The sequence below is a fragment of the Montipora foliosa genome, chromosome 14, assembly GCF_036669935.1.
Source record: "Montipora foliosa isolate CH-2021 chromosome 14, ASM3666993v2, whole genome shotgun sequence".
In the NCBI taxonomy this organism is placed as follows: domain Eukaryota; kingdom Metazoa; phylum Cnidaria; class Anthozoa; order Scleractinia; family Acroporidae; genus Montipora; species Montipora foliosa.
Window position 1 is genome coordinate 9,967,478 of NC_090882.1, and position 17,209 is coordinate 9,984,686.

At 41.9% G+C, this 17,209-nt stretch overlaps 2 protein-coding genes across 3 annotated transcripts in view; both read left to right on the top strand.

The window, feature by feature from the left end:
• Positions 1-15,905, top strand: part of LOC137984899 (uncharacterized) — a 29,304-nt gene extending 13,399 nt beyond the window's left edge. For both annotated transcript variants that reach the window (XM_068832236.1, XM_068832237.1), the window contains exons 2-3: positions 4,887-5,757; positions 6,756-15,905. In XM_068832236.1, the coding sequence (XP_068688337.1) occupies positions 4,932-5,757; positions 6,756-15,793 (9,864 nt within the window). In that variant the 5' untranslated portion in view covers positions 4,887-4,931 and the 3' untranslated portion in view covers positions 15,794-15,905. The remainder of the gene's footprint in view (positions 1-4,886; positions 5,758-6,755) is intronic.
• Positions 15,906-15,929: 24 nt separating this feature from the next.
• Positions 15,930-16,674, top strand: LOC137984418 (uncharacterized). The gene is made up of 2 exons (XM_068831596.1): positions 15,930-15,935; positions 16,036-16,674. The coding sequence occupies exons 1-2, from the start codon at positions 15,930-15,932 to the stop codon at positions 16,672-16,674; spliced, it is 645 nt and encodes a 214-aa protein (XP_068687697.1).
• Positions 16,675-17,209: the final 535 nt, after the last annotated feature.

Sequence of the window (17,209 nt, forward strand, 5' to 3'; positions counted from 1 at the left end):
ACAAAAGAAAACAAAAGAAAGAAAAGACAGAAAACAAAATAACTCCAAATAAAGACTAATCCCAAGTGACCAAAAACACAATGCTTTCCGGTACCTGCAGAAAGACCCCGTTTTCTCCTCGTTAACTCGTGTTACGAATTGAATCGAGATCGTTGTCCAACCTCGTTAGGAGAGAACCCTGGGAGCAAGGTTGGATCGTTGTCTTCCCTATACAATTATTCCGCACTTTCTGAAGTTTGCGCAACGAAACGATGAAACTAAGTACTTTGATAGGGTAATTTGCGAAAAGAAAACGATTCGTGAAATCGGAAAAGCTACAATTTCAATAGGCCATCTCCGAGTTCATATCCGCCTCCTCTTCAAAGCGAATCTAAGTGCAAAGTTTTTGTGATGGTAATTAGTTCTACTTTACATATGAATGAAAACTAATTTTCATAAGAAAAACTTCACACTTTTTTTTTTTTGATAAAAAAACTTCACACTTAGACTCGCTTTGAAGAGGAGGCAGACATGAACTCGGAATGGCCTATTGTTATATAGCTGATTTTTTCCCCCAACAGCACGCTCTCTCATTGGTTACTTCGAGGTCACATGACATCTAACAATAAAACTATTTCGCGCCAAAAGTCTCTGAGTGGCGAACAGTGCAAAATCTATGACGTCAGAGGTTAACAGTGCTCTGGAATAATCAATTTCCGGAATTTCAAGATTTTGGGAGTTCCGGTTACACCGAAAAGTGAAATAAGGCGATCATTAGAACTCAAGCATTTACAACAGCAGCGACAAATCTTCCTGTTTACAAGTTAAGTGGAAGATTTTTGCGCCACATTCGTAAACTACAAGCTACAGTATTTTAAACTCGGTAGTTTACGCATGAGCAGTTTGATAGATCAATAAGCCAATCAACACAGTTCTCCGTGTCTTGGCGCTGACCAAAAGACACGTGGGCTCTAGGGACGAGATTTGGAAGCGTGCATAGAAAGACTGCCTTGTGAGCATGCGCAGTATCTCGTGGAATCTCTGCGGGGGATGACTGGTAGAATAACATGTACAAAGCTACTGTAAGCTGAAAATCGGCCGTTTAGTATGTTTACAGTCGATTTCACATTACTTTATATTACCGCATCACGTTACGTAATTCCGTTGGGAAATTGGATACTACGTCACAAAGTAGCAAATAACGTGGCGAATTAGACAACCAAATTTCGAACTTTGAAATGAACCTCCTAGTTCCACCAGATCGAACTTCGCAACTTCACCGAATGAGCCCTTTACCGTCCGAGATTCGTGACATTGTAAACAAGTGATTTGAGGATTCAACACCTAAGCGTAGACAACTAGCTTTGCAAGAAATGTAGGTATTAAAGTGCGGGCTATAGACGAAAGAGAGAAATGATCCTCGCAATTATATGGACAACTGAAGCAATTGAAATATTCAGGTGGCTCCAACGGGATTCGAACCTATGACCTCTGCGATACATACATACATACACGCTTTATTTAAACACGGTGAAACCTTCAGTAAGAATACAATAGCTATAGTACAATAACATTCAGTACCAACTTTGGTAATAAAAGTACTGTTTTACAAGGTTGCCGTGTGGGAGCCTAACCCTCATTTTCACTGATAAAATCGATTCATTTCTCTTTTAAAAGATCTAACTGATTTGATCGTACGTAAATTGTTGGGTAAGCTGTTCCAATTGTGAGGCCGCACTGTAGCTAAAACCTTTTTTTTGAGATAGTTGGTATTTGGTTTGGGCACATAAAGCTTCATTTCTAAATTCCTGCATAGACATTATATTTTGTGGTGCGAATTGAAAACAGGTCCTGTAGATAATCCGGATTAAGACCATTTAATATTTTATTCGTTAGGGTGGCTTTAAGGGCCCACGGACGGATTTTTCGAGCGTTGCTAGGGAAGTGAAATGTTACTTCCGGTGACTGACGTCATCATATAGTGAGCTGACCAGAAAACCCACCCACAAGCAAAAACCACCGCACGAACTGTTGTTTCCATTCAAGATTTTTCCTCGCCCTTTCTCGCGCTCGTTCTCAGATCAACTGCGCATGCGTAAACGAACTGACTTCCGGTTTGAGAAAAAACCTAAGTTTCGGGCGTCTTTAAATTGAATTAATTGTTTTTCATATGGCACGTTTCACCTCCAAATACTGAATATGGGTAGGCATTGATTTTTTCAAATCATCTTTTTTGAAAATTTTATGGATATTTCAGTATCGTTTATCTCTCTAAAAAGAACATTTTTCAAAATAAAAAGAAAACCATGCTTGGCTGGATGCAAAAACGAATAGAAATTATGAAACCATTGATTAAATACCCAAATTGTGTAGCACGTAGACAAATTTAGAGTTTTCTTTTATTGGTCACGTGACCATGGGCGTGGCTTGATGATGTCATATTTAGGGTTATTGGTTAGAAACTGACCAAAATAATGCCACATTCTCTCAAATTAGTTAACTATTATATCCTTAGCAACGCACCCCAAAAAATACGTCAGTAGGCCCTTAAAGCTTTTTCCGACGCTTAGCGAGCGAGATTGTCCTGACGGAGTAAGGTAAGAAGATGGTTAGCACTCACGTCGTAACTACTCTTGGTGATGCCGGTGCAATGCTCTACCAACTGAACTATGAAGCCATACAGTTGGCTGGATTGTGCAGTCTAGATGTCTAACATGAAATTCTATGCGATACTTATTTCATCAGATTTCACTTTGATGAAATGATATATGAAATGGATCATATATGAACTGCGGATATGAAATCAAGTGAAGCTACCATCTTCGCAGTTATGAACGCATTTTTTACAATTGCGTAGAGAAGCCTGAAGAATTCAGGACTTCAACGGTGTTAATTTCATATAGTTACCTGGACGTCTGTCTTACAATTAAATCCCGAAATTTGAGTTTCCTTGCCCGTCGGGCACGTGGAAGTCAGAATCCGTTAGCCTGATCGCAAAATCTGCTAACCCCGGGCTATCAGACACGACTTTCTTAGCAAGCTGTCGACAATCCATGTTTGAATGCAATTTCTTTTAAGTCCTGTGTCTATTTTATGAGCAGAAGAGCAGGTGAATCTGCAAGATTGCCAACTAGAACAATGCTTTTGAGTTTGGCACACCATGTGCTTTGTTAAGTGACTTGAGTAGGCGCTATTTGCAGAATCGAACAGTTTCCCATGTTGCCGAGAACGGCAAAGAAATGTACTAAATTATAAAAGGCATGCAAATGCGAGGAGTGCAGAACCTTTGTTTTTGCTCCAAGTACATTTTGAAACACATCGCTGAGCAGGAAAATCGAAATACAGTACCCTGTAGTTGCCTTTTGTCCTCACAGACTGACGTCGTTTCATAGTAATCGCATCTATTGAGATTATAAGCTCAAAAAGATCCTTTGTTTGAAAATAAGCTGAATATATTCGGGTATTTATTCAGTCAATTAACAGTTATTAGGCGAGGTTGAGCAAAATATCGTGATGGTCAGTGGCAAGCCGAAGCCGAAGGCAGAGACACTGACAAATCACGATATTTTGGGATAACCGAGTACAATAATTGTTTTATCATTCGATGACTGAGTTTGTTTTTCGCAATTCCTAACAATTAAATCACTTCTTAAAGCTCAGTAAAGCGAACTGCCATTTTCACACAGAGCTTGGTTTCAGTTACGCATGAGCAGAATATTATTTGCAGCAAGGCAGTTATTTTCAGGTCATGCGGTGGGCTCTCGGCCAATGAAAAGGAAGGAAAAATACATCGAATGATAATCGATTTTGTTCGATTCCGTCAGTAAATCGTCAACTCTAATTTTGCACCCCTGTTGATGAATTTACTGCCGTTTAAGAGCGATTTCACCTTAATGAAGAAAAATTTATCTTTCCAAAAAGCTTTCTTCAATATTTCGTGATGCTAAAGATCTTTCTTGTTTGTTTTTCAAGCTGCAGAATATTCGTAAAACACTCGAAACACTCCGCACGGCAACATTTCGTAACAAGTTCTTTAAGTTGAAATTACAAAAATTTGCCATCCCGACTGAAGTCTCTTCCAACATGTCGAAACTATTAATTTCGTCTTGTATACCGATGATTAATAACTGGAGTCCTCATATTAATTGCACATGACCTGTCGCGATCTGACGTGGGCAACGCGAGAGCGAGGGACTAATCCCCCGAGGGTATGTAATACACGCGCGCTTGCTCGCATTTTCTTGGGTTCTCTGTCCAGTCGGCAAACTCATAGGCAATAGCTTTTAACTTCTGAAAAACTTGAGTGGTTCACTGATTTCTCCCTAACTTATTTTTATGAATGAAAAAGGATTGGCTGGACTGTCGAATTATTGGGTCTTAACCTGCATTGAAACTTTGTTAAGTTTCATTCAAATTTCTCCAAACCAAAGTAGCGGTCAAAATATTAATTAAGGAATGACCTGTTGGTTACTAAAATGAGATCATTTGGGTATGTCTACACTATACCGGATATTTCGTTCGCCGAAAGGAAAATCATATCGGATAGGGCTTTTAATTGTTTACGCATAGTAACGTTTTCAGAGCAGTTTCTGCGAAAGAAGGACTCTGCACCGCTTCAACTTAAAATCAATCTTTATGTATAGGATAGGCTTCTGTGCAACTTTTAAACTTGTTTTTTAAGCCAGGAAAAAATCGTCGTCACAGAGCGAGTAATGGAACTATTTCCCTCTGTATCTTTCAAAAACCCGTTTCAGTCATCAAAGGTTTGAAAATTATTTCCTTGTTCTCTTCTTGAGAACATGTTTAAGGCAATCTTTTCAGAATGAGCAAACCATGCTTTCTTTTCCCGACAGAGGTGAATTAAATGAAATCCGCTTATTGCATTTCTTCATTTATCTTTGTTTTAGGTCCTTTTTGCCATTGTGGCATTGCTTTATTATCACTAACTCGTGATGTCCCTGCACCCTTATCGTGATGAGGAGTTAAATCATTTCAAGTGTTTGTCTCTGGTTTTAAATGAATTCCCAAAGGCTTTACGTCAGACTTTTAAGGCGATGTGGGACACCACCATTGGTCGTCGCCCTGGCTACCAGCTTTGGGATGACTCCACTGCTGTGAGAAATCTCTTTGTCTCTACAGAGGGAGGGACAACTAAAGTTCCTACACACCAGTCGTACAATGAATGGGATTGTACCGCCTTCTTCCAGGCTACCATCTTTGCAAAGTCCTTCAGTATTCATTCCAAAACACTCAATGATTTGTATTTGAAGCCCCGAGCTGTTCCTTATGGAAGTTTCCATGGATCTGTGTTGAGCGCAGTAGGAGATAATGCCGAGACCTTTGCACTGGCTATTGATCAGCTTCGGCGTTTGAGGAATGCAGTTTGTCATTCTTCTCGCTTGGAGATGGACAAAGCAACATTTGACCAGAACATTCAGTACGCTAAAGAAGCGTTCAAAGCTCTAGGAATTCCAACTGTATCGATTGATGTTATTGGAAGTTTGACTGCATCTGACTTTCCGACAACAGAAGTCCGTAAGTTGGAACAACAGGTAAGGGAAGAGAAGCAAGCATACATAAAATGTTTAGAGAGCAGAAATGCAGATATGAAAAAGATTGAGGAGTCCTTAGCATCGATAAAAAAGGAGAGCCTCACTGCCAACAAAGAGGTCGCGGAGGGCTTGAGGATGCAACAGGAAGATATCAGTGCGTTAGGGAAGGAGATCCATGAGCTAAAAAAGAAGGAAGAGGAACGATATAAAGAAGCAGAAAAAACAGGTAAAACACTAGGACAACTGTTTTTAAGACTCTTTTTAAAAACAGCCGCAGATAGCAATAGGCATATGCATGACAAACAACACACTGTTTGTCTGTTAAAATATGACAAAAAGACAGACAAATCTTCCATGTATCTCGCGTGGTTAAAAGAATAACAAAGAACACAAGTCACATAAAAATAAACGAAACTGTTACATTACCGCTCGAAACTATTTGCTCATTTGCTGCGGTTCTTCCGAGGTCAAAATGCGGATTCGATCTCCAGTTTAACCGAGATAAAACCTCGTTTACGGCAGTTGAAAGGCGAGGTTTCACCTAGGTTTTTTCCCGTGGATTCTGTGCAGTTTAGGGATAACGGGGTGAGGCCTTTGTTCGCATTGTTTTCCACTACAAAAGGCAAGCTTAAGTGTTTGAAATTGTCACAACTGTGACATTATAAAACTGCGTGTTTGGAAATTGATAGGGTCGAAATGTGAAGCCAACATGCAGTTTCTCAAGTCGGTGTTTCAAATCATTTCCTTCGTTTCAGGACAACTTTCTTCTTATAAGCGTTGTAATTAAATAGTTTCTTTGTTTCGAGGGGTACAGTAGTTATTAAATTTGCTCTTACAGCTGAGCTAATCAAAGCCAAAGGTTAATTTCTGAGATGACGTCAAAAACAAATTTTCTTTCTTCATTACATAGTTAGTCTACTAATTATGTATTATAACTAGATAATTTATGTTGTGACGAGAGTTTCTGCAGTGACGTCATCTTAAGAACGTGACCAATATTGCACAAGGTCTGTCTTCATTTAAATGACGGCAACTGAAGTTTTCTACTTCTACAATGCATTGAAAAACGGGAAATATGCCTGCTGTATAACACTTTCGGTTATTTGCACAAAGTTGAAGATGATATTTGTTTTTACTTCTTGATATCTTCTCTCTCAACGAGAAAAAGGATATTAAAAATAAGTAAGAAACGTCTACTTTGTGTTTTACTTTTGCATTACAAAGACATCAAGTCAACAGTCCCAGGATCTGTTCTTCCTTCAATGATTCCAAACTTCACTGGCCGACAGAGTGAATGCCAAGAGATCGTGGATCTAGTGAGTTCCGAACATACCCGAATCGTAACGATCTGGGGCTCACCCGGATTCGGAAAGACATCGGTTGCTATAGCGGTGGGGCACCAACTGCAGTCTCGACGCTTTCCTGTTTGTTTCCTTTCATTACGAGGACTTCAGACAAAGGCACATCTGACATCAAAGCTTTTCAGCCTCGTAAGGCAACCCATCCCGAGTCAGAGATCAGAATCTCAGCCTCTGTCTTTTGAAGATGAGCTAATTGAGACCTTCGGCAGCATTTCAGAGTCCTGCGTATTTATTCTTGATAATGTAGATGATCTGCTAGAGAGTGGCTTTCCAAATGTAAAAGAAGACGTCCTGCAACTATTTGAAGAAATTCTCACGCGAAATAAGAAGATAACTCTGGTGGTGACAACACGAGAATCATTTGAATTTATCAACTTGAATTTCCAAGGGCACAAATCAATAAGAATAAGGTCACTGGATGACACCTCATCTCGTACGTTGGTTCATGAATTGGTGCCAAATGCGACTCCCGATGACTGCGCACAAATTGCCCAAATATGTGGTTGTGTGCCTCTTGCAATGAGGTTAATGTGCTCTCTAGTTTCTGAAGATGATGTTCAACCAAGCCAGTGTTTGATTGAGTTCACTGAGTCCACAACAGAAAGTATCGTCGACATCTTAGACAATACAGATTATCCAGCTAATCAAAGATTGCAGTTCTTATATGAAAAGTCCTTCCACAGACTTTCTCCCGAACAAAAAGAAGCATTTGTGTCTTTGTCTGTTCTTCCGGGATGTTTCACCACGACTCTAGCAGCAGCTGTATTGAATGTTAGGAAGTGCAAGGCCATCACAATGTTGAAATTACTCCAAAGAAAATCCTTTCTCGATTCAAACTCCCAGCCTGGAACATTCATAATGCATAAGCTTCTTCAGTCATTTGCTAAAGAAACGGGAGATCAGCGAATGGAAGAAATAGTAGCAAATGCAAAGTGCCGTTTCCATGAGCATTACATCTCTCGTTTCAACAAACTGAATGATGAGTTTCTGGATGGTCATTCCATGGATGCATTCATTGCATTCTATGAGGAAAAACAGATTTTTGTAGAAAGTCTAGTAGACGGCTGCAGAGATCCCAGGATAGCCGAGAATGTTTTTAAAGTTTTGATTAAAGCAGAAATGTTTCTTGACACGTTGTTTTGGTGTTCTATGGAATCTGACAATTTTGACACTATCTACGATTCGGCCTTAAAGTCAGCCAGTGATCTAGAGAATACACATTACCAGAGGCGTTTACTAGCTTCTAAAGCATTTAGTCAAATTACCTGGGGAGCAGGAGGAAGTTCAATGCAACTTCTCGAGAAGGCATATGAAATCCAGTCAAAATCTTGTTTAGTTTCTGATGACGAAAGGAGTAAATATTTGTGTTACTTTGGCATCTGTCAGCTTGTTAACGGCCAGGTTGAGAGCGGGATACAGTGCCTGCAAGAGGCTCTTTCTTTAATGCGTGAAAGTGGAGAGCAGAAAATTCTAAGGCTCGTTGTTAACCAAGTCATGGCGGTCTACTATCAGTTCTTAAACGACCCATCTACCTCGACTTACTACTATGACAACGCGCGCAAGGAATGCAATTCCGCTGCAGACGAGCAACTGATTGTTATTCCACCTCTGGGACGCAAAGGAAAAAAACCAAAAAATAGCAAAGAACTTCAAACAAATACTTTTGACTCGGGTAATTATTGGCCATTGCAATTCCTAGTTATATTTCACATTACGGAAGCAGCAAAGAACTTCTTTGACACTGACACCCAGCAATTTGTAATTAACCCTGCCCTTCGAATGTTAAATGATCTCCAGATAAATTCCAAAACCCCCTTTCATTTGTTTCATTTTTGCGGTAATGTTCTGGTACTTCTGGGGTCAACATTCACAGAAGAGGGAATTGTTGGAACAGGTTTCGAAGAATCAGTCGCACGTCACCAAGCAACACTCGAGCAATTTAAACATAGCTCTTCAGGCCCAGAGCAGAACGTTGATTCAACCTTGACCCTTCGTTCTCAAGAATGCAATCTCTCTCTCGCAAAGTTCTACCAAGACTTCGGTAAATTGCACTACAGCAAGAAGAACTACTCAAAGGCTCTTTATTTCGAAACGTGCGCTCTTAATATCCTATTGAGAACAAATAAACAAAAAGCAAATGCATCCTTAGCCCATAGCTACCATTCAATCGGGGTGACACAGTATTCGTTAGGTGATTTTAACTCTGCTCTACAGTCTGATCAACGGGCATTAGATGTGCGAAGAAAGTTGCTCGGAGAAGATCATGCAAGCACAGCTGATAGTTACCATTCACTCGGGGTGACACAGCATTCCTTAGGTGATTTTACCTCTGCTCTACAGTCTCATCAACGGGCATTAGATGTGCGAATAAAATTGTTCGGAGAAGATCATGCAAGCACAGCTCATAGTTACTATGAACTCGGGGTAACACAGCATGCCTTAGGTGATTTTACCTCTGCTCTACAGTCTCATCAACGGGCATTAGATGTGCGAATAAAATTGTTCGGAGAAGATCATGCAAGCACAGCTCATAGTTACTATGAACTCGGGGTGACACAGCATGCCTTAGGTGATTTTACCTCTGCTCTGCAGTCTCATCAACGGGCATTAGATGTGCGAATAAAGTTGCTCGGAGAAGATCATGCAAGCACAGTTGATAGTTACCATTCACTCGGGGTGACACAGCATTCGTTAGGTGATTTTACCTCTGCTCTGCAGTCTCATCAACGGGCATTAGATTTGCGAATAAAATTGTTCGGAGAAGATCATGCAAGCACAGCTCATACTTACCATGAACTCGGGGTGACACAGCATTCGTTAGGTGATTTTACCTCTGCCCTGCAGTCTCATCAACGGGCATTAGATGTGCGAATAAAATTGTTCGGAGAAGATCATGCAAGAACAGCTGATAGTTACGATTCACTCGGGGTGACACAGCATTCGTTAGGTGATTTTACCTCTGCTCTACAGTCTGATCAACGGGCATTAGATGTGCGAATAAAGTTGCTCGGAGCAGATCATGCAAGCACAGCTGATAGTTACCATGAACTCGGGTTGACACAGCATTCGTTAGGTGATTTTACCTCTGCTCTGCAGTCAAAGCAGCGGGCATTAGATGTGCGGATAAAATTGTTCGGAGAAGATCATGCAAGCACAGCTGATAGTTATTATGAACTCGGGGTGACACAGCATTCGTTAGGTGATTTTACCTCTGCTCTACAGTCTGCTCAACGGGCATTAGATGTGCGAATAAAGTTGCTCGGAGAATATCATGCAAGCACAGCTGATAGTTACCATATACTCGGGGTGACACAGCATTCGTTAGGTGATTTTACCTCTGCTCTGCAGTCAAAGCAGCGCACATTAGATGTGCGAATAAAATTATTCGGAGAAGATCATGCAAGAACAGCTAATTGTTACCATTCACTAGGGGTGACACAGCATTCGTTAGGTGATTTTACCTCTGCTCTGCAGTCAAAGCAGCGGGCATTAGATGTGCGGATAAAATTGTTCGGAGAAGATCATGCAAGCACAGCTGATAGTTATTATGAACTCGGGGTGACACAGGATTCGTTAGGTGATTTTACCTCTGCTCTGCAGTCAAAGCAGCGGGCATTAGATGTGCGGATAAAATTGTTCGGAGAAGATCATGCAAGCACAGCTGATAGTTATTATGAACTCGGGGTGACACAGCATTCGTTAGGTGATTTTACCTCTGCTCTGCAGTCAAAGCAGCGGGCATTAGATGTGCGAATAAAATTGTTCGGAGAAGATCATGCAAGAACAGCGCATAGTTACCATTTACTCGGGGTGACACAGCGTTCGTTAGGTGATTTTACCTCTGCTCTGCAGTCTTATCAACGGGCATTAGATTTGCGAATAAAATTGTTCGGAGAAGATCATGCAAGCACAGCTCATACTTACCATGAACTCGGGGTGACACAGCATTCCTTAGGTGATTTTACGTCTGCTCTGCAGTCAAAGCAGCGGGCATTAGATGTGCGGATAAAATTGTTCGGAGAAGTTCATGCAAGAACAGCTAATAGTTACCATTTACTCGGGGTGACACAGTATTCCTTAGGTGATTTTACCTCTGCTCTGCAGTCAATGCATCGGGCATTAGATGTGCAAATAAAGTTGTTCGGAGAAGATCATGCAAGAACAGCTAATAGTTACCATTCACTTGGGGTGACACAGCATGCCTTAGGTGATTTTACCTCTGCTCTACAGTCTCAGCAACGGGCATTAGATGTGCGAATGAAATTGTTCGGAGAAGATCATGCAAGAACAGCTCATAGTTACCATTTACTCGGGGTGACACAGCGTTCGTTAGGTGATTTTACCTCTGCTCTGCAGTCTCATCAACGAGCATTAGATTTGCGAATAAAATTGTTCGGAGAAGATCATGCAAGCACAGCTCACACTTACCATGAACTCGGGGTAACACAGCATTCGTTAGGTGATTTTACCTCTGCTCTACAGTCTCATCAACGGGCATTAGATGTGCGAATACAGTTGCTCGGAGAAGATCATGCAAGCACAGCTGATTCTTACCATGAACTCGGGGTGACACAGCATTCGTTAGGTGATTTTACCTCTGCCCTGCAGTCTCATCAACGGGCATTAGATGTGCGAATAAAATTGTTCGGAGAACACCATGCAAGAACAGCTGATAGTTACGATTCACTCGGGGTGACACAGCATTCGTTAGGTGATTTTACCTCTGCTCTACAGTCTGATCAACGGGCATTAGATGTGCGAATAAAGTTGCTCGGAGAAGATCATGCAAGAACAGCTGATAGTTACCATTTACTCGGGGTGACACAGTATTCCTTAGGTGATTTTACCTCTGCTCTACAGTCTCATCAACGGGCATTAGATGTGCGAATAAAATTTTTCGGAGAAGATCATGCAAGAACAGCTCATAGTTACCATTTACTCGGGGTGACACAGCGTTCGTTAGGTGATTTTACCTCTGCTCTGCAGTCTCATCATCGGGCATTAGATTTGCGAATAAAATTGTTCGGAGAAGATCATGCAAGAACAGCTGATAGTTACGATTCACTGGGGGTGACACAGCATTCGTTAGGTGATTTTACCTCTGCTCTACAGTCTGATCAACGGGCATTAGATGTGCGAATAAAGTTGCTCGGAGAAGATCATGCAAGCACAGCTGATAGTTACCATGAACTCGGGTTGACACAGCATTCGTTAGGTGATTTTACCTCTGCTCTGCAGTCAAAGCAGCGGGCATTAGATGTGCGGATAAAATTGTTCGGAGAAGATCATGCAAGCACAGCTGATAGTTACCATGAACTCGGGGTGACACAGCATTCGTTAGGTGATTTTACGTCTGCTTTGCAGTCAAAGCAGCGGGCATTAGATGTGTGGATAAAATTGTTCGGAGAAGATCATGCAAGAACAGCTGATAGTTACCATTTACTCGGGGCGACACAGTATTCCTTAGGTGATTTTACCTCTGCTCTACAGTCTCATCAACGGGCATTAGATGTGCGAATAAAATTGTTCGGAGAAGATCATGCAAGAACAGCTCATAGTTACCATTTACTCGGGGTGACACAGCGTTCGTTAGGTGATTTTACCTCTGCTCTGCAGTCTCATCATCGGGCATTAGATTTGCGAATAAAATTGTTCGGAGAAGATCATGCAAGAACAGCTGATAGTTACGATTCACTGGGGGTGACACAGCATTCGTTAGGTGATTTTACCTCTGCTCTACAGTCTGATCAACGGGCATTAGATGTGCGAATAAAGTTGCTCGGAGAAGATCATGCAAGCACAGCTGATAGTTACCATGAACTCGGGTTGACACAGCATTCATTAGGTGATTTTACCTCTGCTCTGCAGTCAAAGCAGCGGGCATTAGATGTGCGTATAAAATTGTTCGGAGAAGATCATGCAAGCACAGCTGATAGTTACCATGAACTCGGGGTGACACAGCATTCGTTAGGTGATTTTACGTCTGCTCTGCAGTCAAAGCAGCGGGCATTAGATGTGTGGATAAAATTGTTCGGAGAATCTCATGCAAGAACAGCTGATAGTTACCATTTACTCGGGGTGACACAGTATTCCTTAGGTGATTTTACCTCTGCTCTACAGTCTCATCAACGGGCATTAGATGTGCGAATAAAATTGTTCGGAGAAGATCATGCAAGCACAGCTCATAGTTACTATGAACTCGGGGTGACACAGCATGCCTTAGGTGATTTTACCTCTGCTCTACAGTCTCATCAACGGGCATTAGATGTGCGAATAAAATTGTTCGGAGAAGATCATGCAAGCACAGCTCATAGTTACTATGAACTCGGGATGACACAGCATTCGTTAGGTGATTTTACCTCTGCTCTGCAGTCAATGCAGCGGGCATTAGATGTGCAAGTAAAGTTGTTCGGAGAAGATCATGCAAGAACAGCTAATAGTTACCATTCACTCGGGGTGACACAGCATGCCTTAGGTGAATTTACCTCTGCTCTACAGTCTCATCAACGGGCATTAGATGTGCGAATAAAATTGTTCGGAGAAGATCATGCAAGAACAGCGCATAGTTACCATTTACTCGGGGTGACACAGCGTTCGTTAGGTGATTTTTCCTCTGCTCTGCAGTCTCATCAACGGGCATTAGATTTGCGAATAAAATTGTTCGGAGAAGATCATGCAAGCACAGCTAATACTTACCATGAACTCGGGGTGACACAGCATTCGTTAGGTGATTTTACCTCTGCTCTGCAGTCAATGCAGCGGGCATTAGATGTGCAAATAAAGTTGTTCGGAGAAGATCATGCAAGAACAGCTGATAGTTACCATTTACTCGGGGTGACACAGTATTCCTTAGGTTATTTTACCTCTGCTCTACAGTCTCATCAACGGGCATTAGATGTGCGAATAAAATTGTTCGGAGAAGATCATGCAAGCACAGCTCATAGTTACTATGAACTCGGGGTGACACAGCATTCGTTAGGTGATTTTACCTCTGCTCTGCAGTCAATGCAGCGGGCATTAGATGTGCAAATAAAGTTGTTCGGAGAAGATCATGCAAGAACAGCTAATAGTTACCATTCACTCGGGGTGACACAGTATTCCTTAGGTGATTTTACCTCTGCTCTGCAGTCTCATCAACGGACATTAGACGTGCGAATAAAATTATTCGGAGAAGATCATGCAAGCACAGCTCATAGTTACAATAAACTCGGGGTGACACAGCATTCGTTAGGTGATTTTACCTCTGCTCTGCAGTCACTGCAGCGGGCATTAGATGTGCAAATAAAGTTGTTCGGAGAAGATCATTCAAGAACAGCTGATAGTTACCATTTACTCGGGGTGACACAGCATTCCTTAGGTGATTTTACCTCCGCTCTGCAGTCATATCAACGGGCATTAGATGTGCGAATAAAATTGTCCGGAGAAAATCATGCAAGCACAGCTGATAGTTACCATATACTCGGGGTGACACAGCATTCGTTAGGTGATTTTATCTCTGCTCTGCAGTCAAAGCAGCGGGCATTAGATGTGCGAATAAATTTATTCGGAGAAGATCATGCAAGAACAGCTGATAGTTACCATACACTTGGGGTGACACAGCATTCGTTAGGTGACTTTACCTCTGCTCTGCAGTCAAAACAGCGGGCATTAGATGTGCGAAAAAAATTGTTCGGAGAAGATCATGCAAGAACAGCTGAGAGTTACCATTTACTCGGGGTGACTCAGCATTCGTTAGGTGATTTTTCCTCTGCTTTACAGTGTCATCAACGGGCATTACATGTGCGAATAAAGTTGCTCAGAGAAGACTTTGCAAGCATAGCTGATAAGTACCATTCACTCGGGGTGACACAGCATTCGTTAGGTGATCTTACCTCTGCTCTGCAGTCAAAGCAGCGGGCATTAGATGTGCGAATAAAATTGTTCGGAGAAAATCATGCAAAAACAGCTGATAGCTACCATATACTAGGGATGACACAGCATTCGTTAGGTGATTTTACCTCTGCTTTGCAGTCAAAGCAGCAGGCATTAGATGTCCGACTAAAATTGTTCGGAGAAGATCATGCAAGAACAGCTGATACTTACCATACACTTGGGATGACACAGCATTCGTTAGGTGATTTTACCTCTGCTCTACAGTCTCATCAACGGGCATTAGATGTGCGAATAAAGTTGCTCGGAGAAGATCATGCAAGCACAGTTGATAGTTACCATTCACTTGGAGTGACACAGCATTCGTTAGGTGATTTTACCTCTGCTCTGCAGTCTCATCAACGGTCATTAGATGTGCGAATAAAATTGTTCGGAGAAGATCATGCAAGCACAGCTGATAGTTACCATTCATTCGGGGTGACACAGCATTCGTTAGGTGATTTTACCTCTGCTCTACAGTCTGATCAACGGGCATTAGATGTGCAAATAAAGTTGTTCGGAGAAGATCATGCAAGGACAGCTGATAGTTACCATGAACTCGGGGTGACACAGCATTCGTTAGGTGATTTTACCTCTGCTCTGCAGTCTCATCAACGGGCATTAGATTTGCGAATAAAATTGTTCGGAGAAGATCATGCACGAACAGCTGATAGTTACCATTCACTCGGGGTAACACAGCATTCCTTAGGTGATTTTACCTCTGCTCTACAGTCTCATCAACGGGAATTAGATGTGCGAATAAAGTGGCTCGGAGAAGATCATGCAACAACAGCTAATAGTTACCATTCACTTGGGGTGACACAGCATTCGTTAGGTGACTTTACCTCTGCTCTGCATTCAAAACAGCGGGCATTAGATGTGCGAATAAAATTGCTCGGAGAAGATCATGCAACCACGGCTGATACGTACCATTCACTCGGGTTGACACAGCATTCGTTAGATGATTTTACTTCTGCTCTTCAGTCTCATTAAGGGGCATTAGATGTGCGATTAAAGTTGCTCGGAGAAGATCGTGCAAGAACAGCTGGTAATTTGTATTCACTCGGGGTCATACAGCATTCGTTAGGTGATTTTACCTCTGCTCCGCAGTCTCATCAACGGGCATTAGATGTGCGTATAAAGTTGCTCGGAGAAGATCATGCAATACAGCTTATAGTTACCATGAACACGGGGTGACACTGCATTCTTTAGGTGATTATACCTCTGCTCTGCAGTCACATCAACGGGCATTAGATGTGGGAATAAAGTTGCTCGGAGAAGAGCATGCTAGAACGGCTGAAATTTACCATGAATTCGGGGTGACACAGCATTCTTTAGGTAATTTTATCTCTGCCCTGCAGTCTCATCAACGGGCATTAGATGTGCGACTAAAATTGCTCGGAGAAGATCATGCAAGCACAGCTTATAGTTACCATGAACACGGGCTGGCACTGCATTCGTTGGGTGATTTTACCTCTGCTCTGCAGTCAAATCAGCGGGCATTAGCTGTGCGAATAAAATTGTTCGGAGACGTTCATGCAAGAACAGCTGATAGTTACCATTCACTCGGGGTAACAAACCATTGGTTAGGTGATTTTACCTCTGCTCTGCGGTCCCATCAACGGGGATTAGATGTGCGATTAAAATTGTTCGGAGAAGATCATGCAAGCACAGCTGATAGTTACCATTCACTTGGGGTGACACACCATTTGTTAGGTGGTTTTACCTCTGCTCTTCAGTCTGATCAACGGGCATTAGATGTGGGAATAAAATTGTTCGGAGTAGGTTATGCAAGCACAGCTAAGGGTTACCATTCACTCGGGGTGACACAGCATTCGTTAGGTGATTTTACCTCTGCACTGCATTCCTTCTAGCTTGCATTAGAATTCAATATAACTGTTCGGAAAAGATGCTTTAGAGCACAAGCACAGCTGATAGTTTGTTTTTATTCTGGTTAACAGTAACCAGAATTATTTGCTGTTGAAAGACGTAACTTCTGAGAGTAAGAGGCCAAATGAAAGGAGATAAATCACATAACCAAGGCAAGAAAGTCCCTATTTTGCTTTTTTGTTACTTTGGAGAAGTGGAGATCTCGCGGGTTGTGCTGGATAAATTCACCTCCGGTTGACCTCCAATGACTGCAGCAAGCTTTGATATTCAGAGAAAACGATTTGAAACACAATTGGTGAAACGGTCAGATCATGTAACGCCTTTGTTCAAGACTTTACATTGTCTCTCAGTTGAGAGGAGAATTCAATTCAAGATCCTCATAACTTATAAGACCCTGCATGGACAGTCAGCAAACTATTTGATGCCTTTAATTGACGAGTACCTTTCGTCCTGAATTTTAAGATCATCGTCACACTTACTAGTCCATCCTACAAAGATTAGAACTGACTTTTATGGTGG